This window comes from Leguminivora glycinivorella, chromosome 12 (assembly GCF_023078275.1).
Source record: "Leguminivora glycinivorella isolate SPB_JAAS2020 chromosome 12, LegGlyc_1.1, whole genome shotgun sequence".
NCBI classification, from domain to species: Eukaryota; Metazoa; Arthropoda; class Insecta; order Lepidoptera; family Tortricidae; genus Leguminivora; species Leguminivora glycinivorella.
Genome location: NC_062982.1, coordinates 13,205,882 through 13,221,360, shown reverse-complemented (window position 1 = coordinate 13,221,360; position 15,479 = coordinate 13,205,882). Strand labels below are relative to the sequence as shown.

The 15,479-nt window shown below is 39.6% G+C and overlaps 3 protein-coding genes across 5 annotated transcripts in view; 2 read left to right on the top strand and 1 right to left on the bottom strand.

Annotated features, from left to right (window-relative positions):
- The window catches only part of LOC125231568 (3-phosphoinositide-dependent protein kinase 1), a 131,531-nt gene extending 127,026 nt beyond the window's left edge, over positions 1 to 4,505 (top strand). For 2 of the 3 annotated variants that reach the window (XM_048137026.1, XM_048137025.1), the window contains 4 exons: positions 462 to 669; positions 776 to 1,699; positions 2,389 to 2,666; positions 2,877 to 4,505. In XM_048137026.1, coding sequence (XP_047992983.1) covers positions 537 to 669; positions 776 to 1,699; positions 2,389 to 2,666; positions 2,877 to 2,981 — 1,440 coding nt within the window. In that variant the 5' untranslated portion in view covers positions 462 to 536 and the 3' untranslated portion in view covers positions 2,982 to 4,505. Of the gene's footprint in view, positions 1 to 198; positions 384 to 461; positions 670 to 775; positions 1,700 to 2,388; positions 2,667 to 2,876 lie in introns of those variants that run through there. The other variant, XM_048137027.1, reaches the window with a different exon arrangement.
- A 5,278-nt stretch (positions 4,506 to 9,783) lies between these two features.
- Positions 9,784 to 11,247, top strand: LOC125231890. The gene is made up of 3 exons (XM_048137482.1): positions 9,784 to 10,072; positions 10,162 to 10,410; positions 11,024 to 11,247. The coding sequence occupies exons 1-3, from the start codon at positions 9,890 to 9,892 to the stop codon at positions 11,183 to 11,185; spliced, it is 594 nt and encodes a 197-aa protein (XP_047993439.1). The 5' UTR covers positions 9,784 to 9,889; the 3' UTR covers positions 11,186 to 11,247.
- On the bottom strand, positions 11,245 to 15,173 carry LOC125231888. The gene is made up of 5 exons (XM_048137481.1): positions 14,872 to 15,173; positions 13,899 to 14,038; positions 13,512 to 13,606; positions 12,478 to 12,607; positions 11,245 to 11,375 (listed from the first exon to the last, which is right to left on the bottom strand). The coding sequence occupies exons 1-5, from the start codon at positions 15,122 to 15,124 to the stop codon at positions 11,280 to 11,282; spliced, it is 714 nt and encodes a 237-aa protein (XP_047993438.1). The 5' UTR covers positions 15,125 to 15,173; the 3' UTR covers positions 11,245 to 11,279.
- Positions 15,174 to 15,479: the final 306 nt, after the last annotated feature.

Below are 15,479 nucleotides of genomic sequence, written 5' to 3'. Positions count from 1 at the left end.
TAAGAATTTTTCGTTTATCCAACATTTAGCAAGTCCTTTGTAAAACAAAATTACCACTCGGCATTTTCTTATTTAAATATGATTTATAATATTATGTTACATGCGAATCATCGTCAAAGGCTTAATTAATTGGGGCTGAGACTGATGGCTTTGTTGAGGTCAGTTTTTGGAACGCTTAGCTGTTAATGTCGCGGCAGACAGCGCGGTCCTACCGTCTGGTCCCCACCGCGGTGACGTATGTGCCAGCACCAGCGCTGCGCCCGCGCCGATAAACAAGTACTTGCTCTCGAGGCGCGACGACGCGCCGCGCGCCGCTCACCGCTGCTCCCAAAACAGCACCGCTACAATACCCCGTTTCAGTCATAACAAACATTTATATTTAGGTACTCTCAAACACTCTAGCGCAGCCTCGACGTTAGCTACCTAAAGTTCAGCATGTAATGTTAGACATTTGTTTACAGACGACCGGCCGAGCGACGAGTGAAATTCGGGCTCCCATCGCGGCGGCGGAGTCCGCCGCCGAATCTCCGGTCAAGATGCAGGCGCAACCGGCCGCGGCGGCCAACAAGCGCACGGCCAATGACTACATCTTCCGAAAGCTGATTGGCGAGGGCTGTTACAGCACCGTGTTCTTCGCTACAGATATTCATACTGGAAAAGAATATGCAAGTAAGTAATCTGCCCATGTCGATTCGAAAAATCAATGTACATAAGACTCGGATTTGATAATTAGTTTTCAATATATTCGAAACTAATAATAATATTTTCTTTCCAGTTAAAGTTTGCGAGAAACGACAGATTATTAAAGAAAAGAAGAGGGAGTACATAAAGAGAGAGAAAGATGCTTTGAACATGCTCTTCAATGTACCACACGGTTTTGTCAAATTATATTGTACCTTCCAAGATGAAGAACGATTGTACTTTGTGTTGTCTTATGCTAAGAATGGCGAATTGTTATCTTACATAAATAAGGTTGGCTCTTTCGAGCTAAACGTAGCTAAATTTTATGCCGCTGAGATCTTAATGGCCTTAGAAAGCATGCACGCTAAAGGAATCATTCACCGAGACTTAAAACCAGAAAACATTTTATTGGACGAAAATATGCACTTACAAATTGCGGACTTCGGTACTACAAAAATTTTGGAACCAGAAGAAATTCGTTCAACACCTAACAAGACTGACGATGACCAGACGCTGGCAGAGAATGACAGGCAGAGAAAGATTAGCTTCGTCGGAACTGCACAATATGTAAGCCCAGAACTGCTGCATAACCGCGTCAACACACGAGCCTCTGATCTATGGGCCCTGGGCTGCATTATCTACCAGATGATCTCAGGACTGCCTCCGTTCCGTGGCTCCAATGAGTTCCTCACCTTCCAAAAAATACTCAAATTGGACTACGAGTTCCCTGAAGGCTTTCCCGCCGACGCAAAAGACTTAGTCGAGAAGCTTTTAGTTTTGGATTACTCCAAGAGGATTGGAGCTAATGATACGGGAAATACATATGAAAGCATACGAAACCATCCTTTCTTCGAAGGAATTAACTGGGATAATGTCTGGACTCAGTCACCACCAACTATATCCCCGTATTTACCAGGTGGTTCTTTTGAAGAAGAATATCCCCTAGATCACTTAGAGCCCGGCTTAGACCAAAATCAACTTGTGCGCCTGTGGAAGTTCGACTTATCTACCTCAGAAGGTATGTTGGAACAGTTATTGCATTTATAGAAGGTATCATAATTTTCTCAAAGCAATGCTGTCTTTTGCCGACGGTAATGCAACAAAGACTTGTATGAGTGCAGTGAAGCGACAAGTAACTGGCAATTGGAGCGTCCGTGACCCAAATTCCTCTTTGCCAATATGCTTCTCGTTTCATTGCTAAATAGTATCCAACGAAGTTCCGTTTTGCAGTTACTCTGCCGATATTTGACCCAGATAATATTGCTAACAGTTCCATACGTATGATTTGGAACTTGTGACGCCATATGTTTTTTTGTGGGCGAGAAATAATCGTTCCATATGTTGCTTGCATTGTATCCTACGCTGCGTCATCGCGTTACAGCTATTTGCATTCACAACGGATGTCCTCACTGTTCTGGCTTACGGTCCTTTAATAGGAATGACGTCAGCTCGCCGTTTCTCACTCTCCGGCGAGTTGCGATGAAACTGAATGAGTCGCAACGCGCGGTAACTTCATTAATAACGTACTCTCGATGCGATCAGCTGTTCAAATGCTTGTTCTGCGTGAAGTGTGTTATTTTATTCATCTTTTTATAGTATTTATAAACTAACCAGAACTCAAACTAGGAAATTCAGAGAACCATGTTAGCATTAGCAAGTTGTATTGTTGGCTATTGTAGACTCATGACATGATTTTTTTTATTCCAGGAATCTTAACCATCAGTCCGGAAGAAAGGCGGCGTAGACTCGAAGCCCAAGAACGTGACAATAAATGGCACCAGTTTGTTGATGGAGAGCTGATTTTAAAGCAGGGACTCATCGACAAGAGGAAGGGGCTGTTCGCGCGCCGGCGAATGCTTCTGCTGACCACCGGCCCGCGGCTGTTCTATGTGGACCCCGTCAACATGGTGCTCAAAGGAGAGATTCCTTGGTCACCGAAGTTGCGCGTAGAAGCAAAGAACTTTAGAATATTTTTAGTTCACACGGTAAGTTTTCTATTTAAAATTGGTATTAAATATCATAACATAAATTGTATGTAATATGTAGTACCTGATGATAGTACATGTAGATTTATTATATTATTATGTTTAGGTAGTCACATAGACATGTACATAGTCTACAAAACTAGATAATGAGATGGCCTTAATAAACGAATTTGAATTGATGTTTAATATATTATGTTTTTGTTTCCACAGCCAAACCGGACATACTACCTAGAGGATCCAGAATCATACGCCTTGGAGTGGGCGCGAGTGATCAACGAGGTCCGCATCGGCACGTACGGGCGCGACACGACTTAAGCGCGCCGCCAGCGCCGCCACGAGTCGCGCCCGCGCCCCGCGCCCCCGTGCTCCGAGCCCGCACCCGCCCCTCCCGGCGAGTGCACATAGCATACATTCTCATCGTTACGAGCACGAACTAGCCAGGAAGCTTCAGTGACATTGAAAGGTCTCGAAGGGAGTCGGCCACCGCCGGCCTCGGCGCCGCTGCCGCGCCACATATGTTGAGAGCGCGCAGAAGAGTGCCGCGACGACCGAACGCCCGCAGTCGATCACGATCGCTGTCGTTCCCGAACGACTGATTCCTATAGTATGTTCCGACTAAACTAAATTATTACTCTCGTTAAGTTCTTATTTAAATGTGGATTCACGATTATTTTAATGTGATTATATGTAAATATTTGTCTTAAATTATTATCGCGATCGCATAGTTATACCTAGTGTAATGTAGTGAATAATCGTGGGCCGTTAGACTTCGAAGTGTACGGGCCCGTTGTAAGAATGGATTTAGTAATTCACCACCCGCGTGTTCACGAAGCCCATTCCGGTTGGTAATTAGGCAATTTTAGCTAAATTAATATTATTTATTTTAATTTAATTTATTTGCCAACGGAATGCGACTGCTGTACAGTTATATAAAAATTAGGAAATTACGGTTGGTACGTTTCTGCGACAGTAACGACCTGCCATAGAGTTATTCGTATTATGAATCTACCAGTCGGTATACGGCAAATTAAGTCGTTACGTCGGATGAAGAACGGGACCAACCGAGCGTAAGAAGGATAGCTTCTTAATAGCGGGGCCGGAACAGGGCGTATAGCGTATACTGTATAGCCCGGGCCGCGCCAGGCACCAGGGGCCGCGCGCGCCGCTCGGCCGCCGCGCATGCGCCGCGCCCGCGCCACCCTGCTTGTTCACTTGTGCATCATTTGCACTTTAATCCTAATGATAAAAGTTAGCGAAAGTATACGGATAAAATCGCCTAAGGTCAAATATTGTTTGTAACGAGTTATTCGATTAAAATGTATCGTATTTGTAATTTAAATTTCTTCTTGAAACAACATTATGATTTGAATTGGTTTTAAATGATTTGTAATGTATATTTCGAATAATATTTTACCGACATGTGAGATATATTATCAATCGCCAGGACAATTATAAAGCTATGACACAATATAATATTGGCAATTTGTTGTAATAGCTTGTTTACTGTACCTATATGCCGACTTGCCTGAAATATTGTATAGTTAGGCTTTATTGTAAAGGTCCATAGTTCAATTATTGCAACTATCGGTTTAGTAAAAGAATAGGGTAATTAAAGTATTTCAAGCACTAGTCTTATTTCATTTGGTAGATAAATTGTACTTCAGACAATGAAACACAATAGTTGTCAGCGTTATTGGACTTCTCCATGACATTGTTAATTATTAATTCTGCATTTAAAACTGTTAACTATTGTAATTATATTTTACAATATTTGTATTGAGTAAATTCTTTAAAGTAACAGAATAATAAAATGAAAATAAATTGAAGTTGATTTTTAAAGTCATGGTTTTATTACATTACCCTTTTACCATTTTTTTGCAATGTTGTCCACCCCCCTTTTTTGTAACATGGGTATTTTTTTACGGGATTCATACTCAGAATCGCGAGGTCATCGATCCTGATAGGAGAAAAAATGGAATGGGAAAAAACCTTGGGACACTTTTCTCCTATTAGGATTGAAAGAGCTCGCGATTCTGAGTGGAAACTACGTAAAAAATTCCAAAACCAAAAATAAATAATGGCGGGGACAACTTTGAAAAGAAAAATGGCCACCTGCTGTAAGGTTATTTGCAACGCATACAAATGAAAGATTAAGAACTAAACATACATACAACATACATGTATAGCCCCTGTATATAAACATTGCCCTTTTTTATCAGATCATGGAACAATACCACACTTATTCCTAATTATTAGTGACATCAAAATCCTGGGTAAAACTGATTTAGTAAAAACGTCACTTTTGTAGACAATGTTATTAAAGTTAACGACTCTGGTACATACGTATCCAGTTTATCTTATATTTGAGTCTCAAGTACTGAAAATAATGTCTCCCGTTTGTAAGAATGTAGCCTAAAAATTAGGTTTAGATTACCTTAACTTTTGTCATGTCCACAGGAGATATTATAACGAATTAAGATAGATAGATAGATAGAATACTCTTTATTGGCACACCTCAGCAAAACATACAGTGGAGACAAAACAAATTAATGATGACGAAATGATTAAGCATGGTAGGTATGACCTACAAATCTGTATGACCCGCCGATTAAAATAAGGCTACTATTTAGATGATCACCAAAAACAGTTTTGATACCCCCAGGCTTTGCAACCAAAACAAGTAGGGTAGTTGCACCATTAGATGACCGACACCCAAAAGATGACCGATGGGTCCAAAAATGTAAATAATTCATTCACGAATCATTTTACACGCCCGGGAGTATGTTTCTTAAACGTAGCAACGCATCGCCGAAGCTCAAATTTGAATTCCCAGATAATTGAGCCATGCACAGGTCCGTGAGCGGTCGTCGAGTTTACACTTCACGCTGAAATCGCATTTTGTATGGATTTCTTATTAAGGGTAGGCCTTCAAAATTTAAGCTTTTTAATTCGTAAAAATCGAATGTTAGTACATTTATTGACCCCGTTTACTTCCGTATATATTCTTGACTAATGTATATTATTAAGAATAGCTTTTTTTTTACTTATTTTATGAGATATTTGCTGGTCAAGTTATGGTTCAAATATTGTACGTTCGTGCCAAAAGATGAACGACCGCGACGGCCAACTTTTGGACAATGGCTCGTTTTTTCAAATGTTATTATAAATTCGAATAAAATATTTATTTATTCAAACTTTATTGCACAGTAAAAATATACAGTTACAAAAGGCGGACTTAATGCTACATGGCATTCTCTACCAGTCAACCTTTAGGCCAAACAGAGAATACCAAAAAAGGTGCGGGATATGTAAAGAACACTAAAGACTCGATTTTATTGGACTACGTTATAGAAAAAATAGATAGAAGTAGGTACTATTTTTATATCAAATTGATTGTTGGCCGTTGATTTTTTAACCAAAAGTTCAACTATAAAATCTGTACCCAAAACGTGAACTATAATTATTTACTGGTTCATCTTTTGGGTTGCGTTCTTTTAGGATTCCAATAAATGAATTTTGTATCAAACCAGTTCGTTCAATTCATTAATGTTTTATCCAGAACATGAACAATGAGAGGCTGGCAACCTGTCACTGCAATGTCACAGTTTCGTTTTCTTTCAACCCCTTATTTGCCAAGAGTGGCACTGAAGCTTTAGTAGTTTCATGTGTTCTGCCTACCCCTTTATGGGATACAGGCGTGATTGTATGTATGATTGTATGTATGTATGAACCAACTAAATGAATTCGTTCAAGTTTTAGGTAGTGGTCGCGAAAACGAACGCTTTAATTTTCAGAATAGTTTTATATTTCTTAATTAACGATTGCTGTTTTTAAATATTGTAAGACCATTTTATATTAATACCAATGCATTTACAATAGGCGCAAAGTTGAACTGTTTCCCACACAAATGCTACTTTTGTCCCGGCTGTTCATCTACTGGAGTTACATCGTTCATATATTGGGCACATTATTCTGGCTTTATCCTGGTTCATCTATTGGGGTCAAATCGTTCAGAGATAGGGCACGTTGTTCAACTACTGGGAATTTTTACCTTTTTAGATATAATTATTTTTATAAAATTACCGAATCCCGAAAGTAGCACGAGTCCCGAAAGTAGCTTATTCTAAGGGTGAATCAACTTTTTCTTGCTTTTTGCAAGAATTGCCCATACATATTATTAGCTCTACTTTTGTGAGTTTTAACCTGGCCATCGTGAATAAAGATCCTTATTTTTATTTTACATTAAGGGAAAAATCAAAAAAAAAAACATTTACAATTAAATCTATATGTGACCCAGTGGAAGAGACACTTTTTTCATACAAAAGTGAGGGACAGCTATGTCCACTGGGTCACTGCTCGAAATAAAGTAATAAAATAGCAAATCCTATAAAAACATGATGTATTGCATAGCTTGTATGTCTGTTTTTAATATAATAAGTATAAACTAATTACACTAAATACAAATTAAATTTTCTGACCACATGTAGTCGAAGTATGCGTAATTTTGCTGGCAAAGAAAAGTTGATTCACCCCTAAACTCAATTAAATGCGGTATCACATGAAAAATTTTAATTTGTTAAGATACAGCGGGGCAAATCTCGACTCCATCCATTTTTTCTAATATTATACTATGATGTTGAGTTCTACATGTATCCACTGAACACGCCTACCATATTTAACCGGTGGACACTCTATTTAATAATGCAAACATTGTAAAACATGGAAAAAATTGACCAGTTACATTTGCCCCCCAGTCGCGATTTTCCCCGCTGTACCTTACATCATGTAAAAAAAAAGTCAAAGTTAGGAAAGTAGCTTAACTGTTCATCTTTTGGTGATTTTACCTTACATAGTAACCCAAAATTGTACAAGGACCACCAGGTACCACCAAAAATAGTAAATGGTCACCAAAATCTTGAACACAATTAATTCGCTTTTGTAACCTAAATAAATAATTGACTCCCATAATAGTACATTACGATACAAGTGCGTAAAAAAGGAAGTTCGAAACGAGTGGCGATAAATTAAAACACGACCGAAGGGAGTGTTTTAAATCGACACGAGTTACGAATTTCCTTTTCGCACGTGTATCGTACGACGTTTTTCAGTACAGATGAGCCTCCGAAGTTTCGACCTGCCATATAATGAACCACTTCTCGCACTAGTGCGTAAAAAAAGCATCATCTGTACTGAAAAATGTATACATATCTACATAGGTGTAGGTACATATATGAACAAATAAAGTATTATGGTAGCCCCTCTCGCTTGTTTAATGCTTAACCCCCTACATTACACGAACTACTATCAAAAAGTGGGTTAGGTTAGAACTGCGATCCATACGAACGAATTCATCCTCCTTGCGTTATCCCGGCATTTGCCACGGCTCATGGGAGCCTGGGGTCTGCTTTGACAACTAATCCCAAGATTTGGCGTAGGCACTAGTTTTACGAAAGCGACTGCCATCTGACTTTCCAACCCGAAGGGTAACTAGGACTTATTGGAATTAGTCCGGTTTCCTCACGATGTTTTCCTTCACCGAAAAGCGACTGGCAAATATCAAATGACATTTCGCACATAAGTTCTTAAAAACTCATTGGTACGAGCCGGGGTTCGAACCCACGACCTCCGGATCGAAAGTCGCACGCTCTTACCGCTAGGCCACCAGCGCTTTATACGAACGAACTACTTTCAGAAATTAGATTGCGTTAGGTTAGAACTGCGACCCCACACACACACACAGACACACACACACACACACACACACACAAACTTTTATGTGAAAATTTACGGAGGTTTCACAATATTCATCACACACACAATCACAAAATTCACATACCTATCACAATATTTGAGTATCATTTTTTAATAAAATTCGGTAACAATTTTAGTGGCCATTAACTATTTTTTTTTATGGTAATAGTTTGGCTGTCGGTTAAAATGGTGTTTTAATATTGGTCACCATTTACAAGACGTGACTTAATTTAATAATGATTATTTTGGTGACACTTTGCTTAAATAGGATAGCAAAAAGTAAACATTTTGGTGGTCAACGATCATTTTACTATTTTAGGTGGTAAAATGTATGTTTTTATGGTATGAAATTGTACTAAATTTGGTGATCAGTAAACAGGAGCCTTAAAATAATAGATCGCAGGCAACATTTAATATGGAAATAAATATTGACAAAAATCAAACACCACTACCTACATAACACTTCACATACTTACTGCACCTTCGCAAAAGCACTTGACATCCCTGACCCTGAGGAATTGCTTAGTACGCGTCAATACAGGAGTTGAAGCATTCTCAGGTGCTGCTGAAGATTTTTGCTGGCCCAACGATCGTGAGATAAAACTAGTTGGATCCTTTATCACCAGGGCCTTTTGTATACTGTTTGTTTCCAAGAATATGATAAACCGCGAGAGTCTAATGGATGTTACAGCTCAAACTTACCCGTGGGTACTTTTATGTAAAAATTCCTTCAACTTTTCAAACGACACCTCGACATTCTATTCACTTTTATTTCACCGCGCTTACCTACTGTATTCAGCAGCGCCACCTCTGTCGTATTGTGGCACTTACTACACAGGTGTTGTACCAATGTTGAACTTCGTTTTTCACTAGGTGTCGTCATGACTCCGGAAAAGGAAATGAATGGTTCAGAACCATAGACCACCGAAGGCCTCTACAGATTATAACTAATGTAAAGCCGAATGGGCGAACCGGACCCCGGAACATGAACTTTTTGCGGTATGCTTACTTGTCTCTCGCTCTCACTCCTAGCTGCGTCCCTGATGCGAACTTTCCTCCAGACGATAGAACTTTAAGCATCAATCTATAAAATATAAACCGGCATAAAGGATAAGATCACCGTCCGGTACGGGCATTTGTAAGGCTCCGCGCACACGGGCGACAAAGTTGCTCGGCAACTTTCGTATTTGTATGAAAAGTTGCGTCGCCTCGTGTGCGCACCTTCATACTAGCCTATAGACCGAGCGACGGAGACAAAACAGTTTTGTCGCCCGTGTGCGCGGAGTCTAATAGATGATCAGGAAGAGTAAAAAGTATGAATGTTTGCCTATGGTATGTCAGTTTGACACTGACATTTTCTGTCACTGTCAGGTCGTCAGGTTATTAAAATTGTAATTGAGTCGGACTCGGACTGAGGATTGTAGCTTCAGTGGGGTTAAGTACACTATTTTTGATATAAAAGATAGTAAAATATGACTTCAACTGTAGTAAAATATGTTGGGAGGACAACTAATTTTCAAGGCAAAACTTTATGGGAGATTGTTGGTAGCCTCAAAGGACTAGGTGTTGGTAGATACATCGTGAGATCAGTTTTCGAGCGCTATCCCGAGTCCAGTTTTATGAAAATTGTTAAAGTAGAAACTTGCCCTGATGAGGTTTGTATGTCTAAAATGCACTTGGAGCAAGAGGTGATGTATCTTTTCTCTTGTTACAAATACTCAAATTATCCTCACAATTTTTACAGGAACGCCGTAGAGTAAGAGTCTGGGTGGAGAAAACGTTTAGAGGAAAGAAATTAGACAAGCTGACAGAAATATATAGAACTTCATACAAACCTGACTATAAACTTATTCCGAAGAATGAAGAGGCTAAACTGCTGGCTGCATTAGAAGCTGTGAATAAGCAACCAGAAGTGATTCTCCCCAATACTATTGAGATGCCGCCCTTGATGAAGAAGTTTATTGTCAAGGACCATGAGAAAAAGGGCCTTGAGGTAAATATGTCATTAATAGGATGTACAGTAAAATACTGTTTTATACCTGGCTATGTTTGCAGTTCGCATAAATGTCTAAGCAAATTAATTTCATAGTGGCCTATAGGTTATAGTCACCCATATGGGGCAATGGACATGTAAATATAGTGTGAAGTGACCCATTTATGGGGGCATTGGACTGTGGATATGTGTATGTAGTGCTATAGTGAGTCTATCCTATTCAAAGGGCCAATACAGACTGCAATTTATATTGATTGCAATTTATATGGAATTTGTGAGACAGGGGGTTCCTACTAGGCTACGCCTGTATCGTGGGGAACCCAGTTACAGTTTATGTAATTGAGTTAGTTACTCAATGCAAATATGACATCCAAACTCTGATAGGAATTATATACAGACGGTTGTATATATATATACGCAATACCAACCAATCACAGCAATGTAATATATAACATGTATGTGAGCTGTCACACTATGTAGCTGGGCCCTTAGCAATAAGGTCTGACCAAAATTCTCAAGATAAGTTGTATGAAGTCTCAGCCGGCCATTGGTCTGATCTTACTTAGCAACAGAAAGAATAACAGTAACAATTATGAATTTATTACAATTTCAGGTCATGAAAGAGTTCACAATGCCACTCAGCTACAACCATACTCCCAACAGAATCGCGAGGATCGCCAAACCAGGCGAGAAACCAACAGTGCAGTTTTCCATGGGCCTCGGCCAGCCCGCTAGCCACTCACTCTACAAGGGGGTACCTCTTAACACACACTAGAACTATTGAGTTCAAATGTAGATATGTACATTTATAGGTTTTAATAAAATGCTTAGATATCATTTATATTTTTTAATGAGAAGTCTATAATTATTTATATCTTAGGAAGAGACCTTGTTGAGGCAAATTTACGAGCAAGCAACGGATTCACATCTATCTCCGGGTATTGCGTACGCTCCAGTTTCAGTTTCTGTAAACACATATATAGTTTAGAGCTTTATACAGAGAGAGATGACGTAAAGGTATCTCGTACATGTCTCATACTTATTAAACCTTTTCATGAATCTTGTCAAGTATTGGACATGGACGCAACTGCAACAACAAGGGACGCCGACGTTGCGTGTCTCTCAGGATGGCAATTGGCGCGCAGATCCTAAGATGCAACTTGCCGTTACATTACAGTCCCTCTGTATTTAACCGTAGTTTGACTATGAAATAATTAATCGGCTCATAGTTCAACTACGAAACATTTACTACTGACAGTAGGCTTAGAATAAATTTAAAAGTGGGAAAGTAATGTCTTGGGTGAGACTTGAACTCACGGCCTCTGGATCTATATTCCAGCGCTCTGCCATCCGAACCACCAAGATTTCAACGTCTTCAACAAAGCCAGCGAAATTTTCCACCAGCAGAAATGCATGTTAAAAAGTTAAACTTTAGTACTAATTAACCAGAGGGTTATAATCAGGGCCCGTAACTTTCATGCCGATGACATTAATTTGACGTCACGCTGCATATAGGATGATTCACTAAGTTTTATGGTAATAAATAATCATTATTTATTAATCAATTTAATCATGTACAAATGACTTCAAAAGTAAGCTATTTATACGTGGAATAATGGAATAATTAATACCTACTTGATACGTGAAACGAAAAGGAGACTATTTGTTTTGTTTTAATAATTTATTGAAATATGGTAACAAAACTATTTAATTATATTATTTATCGTATAGCATATACTGTTTCTCTACTTTTAAATGTTTAAAAAGTCAGACTGTAGATACTCGATTGCAGTCGTCGACAAGGTCTTAAGATCTGCCAATTCTCCGCTAAATTTGGTGGTGAAAATCTATGTATAAAAAATAAACAAATAATTTAATTTACTTTTCACGTATCAAGTAAGTATTAATTATTTCACGTATGAATAGATTAGTTTTGAAGTCATGATTAAAATGATTGATGAATAATGATTAATTGTTAAATAAAACTCTTGAATCACCTGTGACGTCACGTCAAATTTGTCATCGGCGTGAAAGTTACGGGCCCTGGTTATAATTAAACAAGTATACCCTCCAGAAGTCTCTCATCTCCTGCACGTCATCCTCGCGCTGTACGAAGTACTGCCGGACCGACTTTTGGATCATTGTGGCTGCGTAGTCCTCTGGCCAAAGCCAAGACTTCGGGTAGTACTCTCGGGGCCTGAAAATTCATCATTGTAGATTTTTCTCGCTCTTTCATACATTTTTAATGTACGGCTCATATTGTGGTGGATTTGCCCTAACGCCTGGGTCTACGTAGCCACTAGCCACCGTATTAAACTATTGCTCTGTAGTCTTCTAGGGCTATCCAAGATGACAATCGTTTCTGACAACGAATTAGGAAAACCCCCGTATAGCGCTGAGTTAGGAGAGGAAGGTTAGGAAGAGTTTTAAATATTTGATTTTTAAATGATTCACGGTTAGTTTCATTAGACCTACAGGGTTTATTTTGATAGCGGGTCAGTGAGAGCAGCTACCAGATCCCGTGCTGCTACGCAAAAACGGTCAGGATAATACCTTCCTTCGATTTTTAATTTATGAAAATTGGCGTTTACAGATTTTGGAAAAAAACATACAGTTAGTCAAGTGATGGTCTTTTTAAATAGGCATGTAGATAAAGTTTAAAATTATTTCACACTATAAGTGCTCGCCGCGTCGCTGCCGGCCGCTGATATTCCGGTGTGAGCCGACTGTAAAGCTAAGTGCATACAAAATGTGGTCTGCCCTGTGCTGCGTGGTCTGCGTCTCAGCATACGCAGGGCCTTGCCAAGGCCATCCATATGACATCTCGTAAGTGAGAACGAGAAAGAGATATCTTTTAACACATCCATTATCAGACGAAAAATGGCGCACTACGTCAGAAACCGGTCGTAATTTATAACCGCCCGCTTGTATGGTGAGAACCCGCTCAGCGGGTTCCCCGGCATCTATGCAAATTTTACAAGTGCCCACCAGGCGGGTTCTTAGTGTCGAACGTGTTAATGTACCTCCCGTTTGCCCAGCATTCTCAGCAAAGGAACGGGAGTGGGACAATTTCTCACTAAACACAAGACACTTACACTTACCGAGATTTCAACTGCTTTCTCACCCAAACCATGTTAAACAAATGTTGAGGGTCATTAGCACGCTGAGGATAACGCGGGTTGTTGTTCCACAGGTACTGAAAAATAGAGTTATAAATAAGTATCAGGGGACACCTTACACAGATCGACCTTAACCCCCCTGATTTTAGACTCCAACGAGTCATCACACACTATGTGACGCTGACAGAAAACTGCCTAAGTTATCTATTCTCCATACAACTGCCTCCTAATAGTTGAATCCCTGCGCTCGCTTTAGAATCCTAAGCTAAATCCTTTCCTTCGTTCAGGATCCAATGTAGGTAGGCTCTTGCCGTCAATATTATATGTCATTTTGCTTCCTTGTGATAATTGTGATCTACTATTTCTGACCTGAACTATCCAGTCTATGCCATTGAAGAAGCATTTCTCTCTCTGTAAGGCTTCCCAAATCTTGGCTTTTATAAGTGTTTCCTCTATTGCCGGAATGAGGCAAATGAAAACTTCATTCTTTATGTAATCAGTTTCCGTTTCTGAAATTAAAGTGGAGTTTGTTTATAAATTTGGGATAGGTACTTAACATTACTACAGTCAACAACAAATCTAATAAGAGCGAAGCGCTGGTGGCCTAGCGGTAAGAGCGTGCAACTTACGATCCGGAGGTCGCGGGATCGAACCCCGGCACGTACCAATGAGTTTTTCGAAATTTATGTGCGAAATGTCATTTAGTATTTGCCAGTCTCTTTTCGGTGAAGGAAAACATCGTGAGGAAACCGGACTAATTCCAATAAGGCTTACCTACTTACCCTTCGGGTTAGAAGGTCCGATGGCAGTCGCTTTCGTGAAACTAGTGCATGCCTACGCCAAATCTTGGGATTAGTTGTCAAAGCGGACCCCAAGCTCCCATGAGCCTTTGAACAACAAATCTATGAATATAATATTCAAAGTGCCAAAAATATGTACACCTACTTACACGTTTTTAAGGTACAGGTAGGTACAGGCAGTAACGTATATTTTGGGCTGTATCATAACTTTGTTGCTGACTGTATCCACTGCGTATTTAAGTGCCTGCCCTACCATTTAACGAGTAGGTAGGTAAGATATGTACCTCTATTTCAGACGAAATCCCCAAAATGCCCTACAGTACCTACTTTACAACGATCCCTCAGTAAAATATCTGTGTTGTTGTGACCTGTTACTTAGCCAACGGTTTACCTAGCTGTTACTTAGCCCACTCTTGAATTATTTAAGTATTAGGTGCGTAGTAATGGTAACATTCGATAACCTTATTAGTTAAGAATTCTACTTAATAAATAGTAACGGTTAGCCGTTATGACACTAATATTCTTAAATATAAGTTACCTACTTTTGAACGGCGACTTCAGAACTGGCTCCTGTTGCCGTTGCTCGTACTCCTCAATCTCATTTTTAAACTGCTGGCTCTCCTCCAATATAGTTTTCCAGTTAGCCGTGACCTTCCTAGTGATGAGTACCGGGTAGTCTACCTCATCGATAGGCAAGGTATCGGGCAAAACAAAATTGGCAGTCGATTCAACAGTTTCGGCTATAGATTTTGTGTCCTTTGACTTTCCCTTGCGATCGGTTCCTTTGCCTGCCATATTCGTTATTCAGGAAATAATTCAAGTATTTTTGTACGATTCCCGGTTCCTGTAATTTGCTGACAATTCATGGAGCAAGCAAACAAATGGAGCAATTGAAGTTTGACATAAAGTCAACATTATTTTTTTCTTTATGACGACACGACGTGCCATAGTTTGCACAAATTGTAGTTTTTTGTCTATGATAAGATCGTGTCATCCACGATAATGCACATTCAACCTTTATTGCTATGACATTACGAGTCAAGACACGCCTTTGTGGATGACACGATCAAATACGCAAGCACGAAAAATTGACGGCGTATTTGAAATTAACATTAACCAATGAGCTGACAAGCACGAAAAATTGACGGCG

Excerpts from the sequence above, each read along its gene's own strand:
- LOC125231890 (XM_048137482.1), top strand. The coding sequence starts at position 9,890 with ATGACTTCAACTGTAGTAAAATATGTTGGGAGGACAACTAATTTTCAA. Across the intron at positions 10,073-10,161 it reads TAGAAACTTGCCCTGATGAG|GAACGCCGTAGAGTAAGAGT; the intron begins GTTTGTATGTCT and ends CAATTTTTACAG. Across the intron at positions 10,411-11,023 it reads ATGAGAAAAAGGGCCTTGAG|GTCATGAAAGAGTTCACAAT; the intron begins GTAAATATGTCA and ends TTACAATTTCAG.
- LOC125231888 (XM_048137481.1), bottom strand. The coding sequence starts at position 15,124 with ATGGCAGGCAAAGGAACCGATCGCAAGGGAAAGTCAAAGGACACAAAA. Across the intron at positions 13,607-13,898 it reads GCATAGACTGGATAGTTCAG|TACCTGTGGAACAACAACCC; the intron begins GTCAGAAATAGT and ends TCTATTTTTCAG. Across the intron at positions 12,608-13,511 it reads AGAAAGCAGTTGAAATCTCG|GCCCCGAGAGTACTACCCGA; the intron begins GTAAGTGTAAGT and ends ATGAATTTTCAG.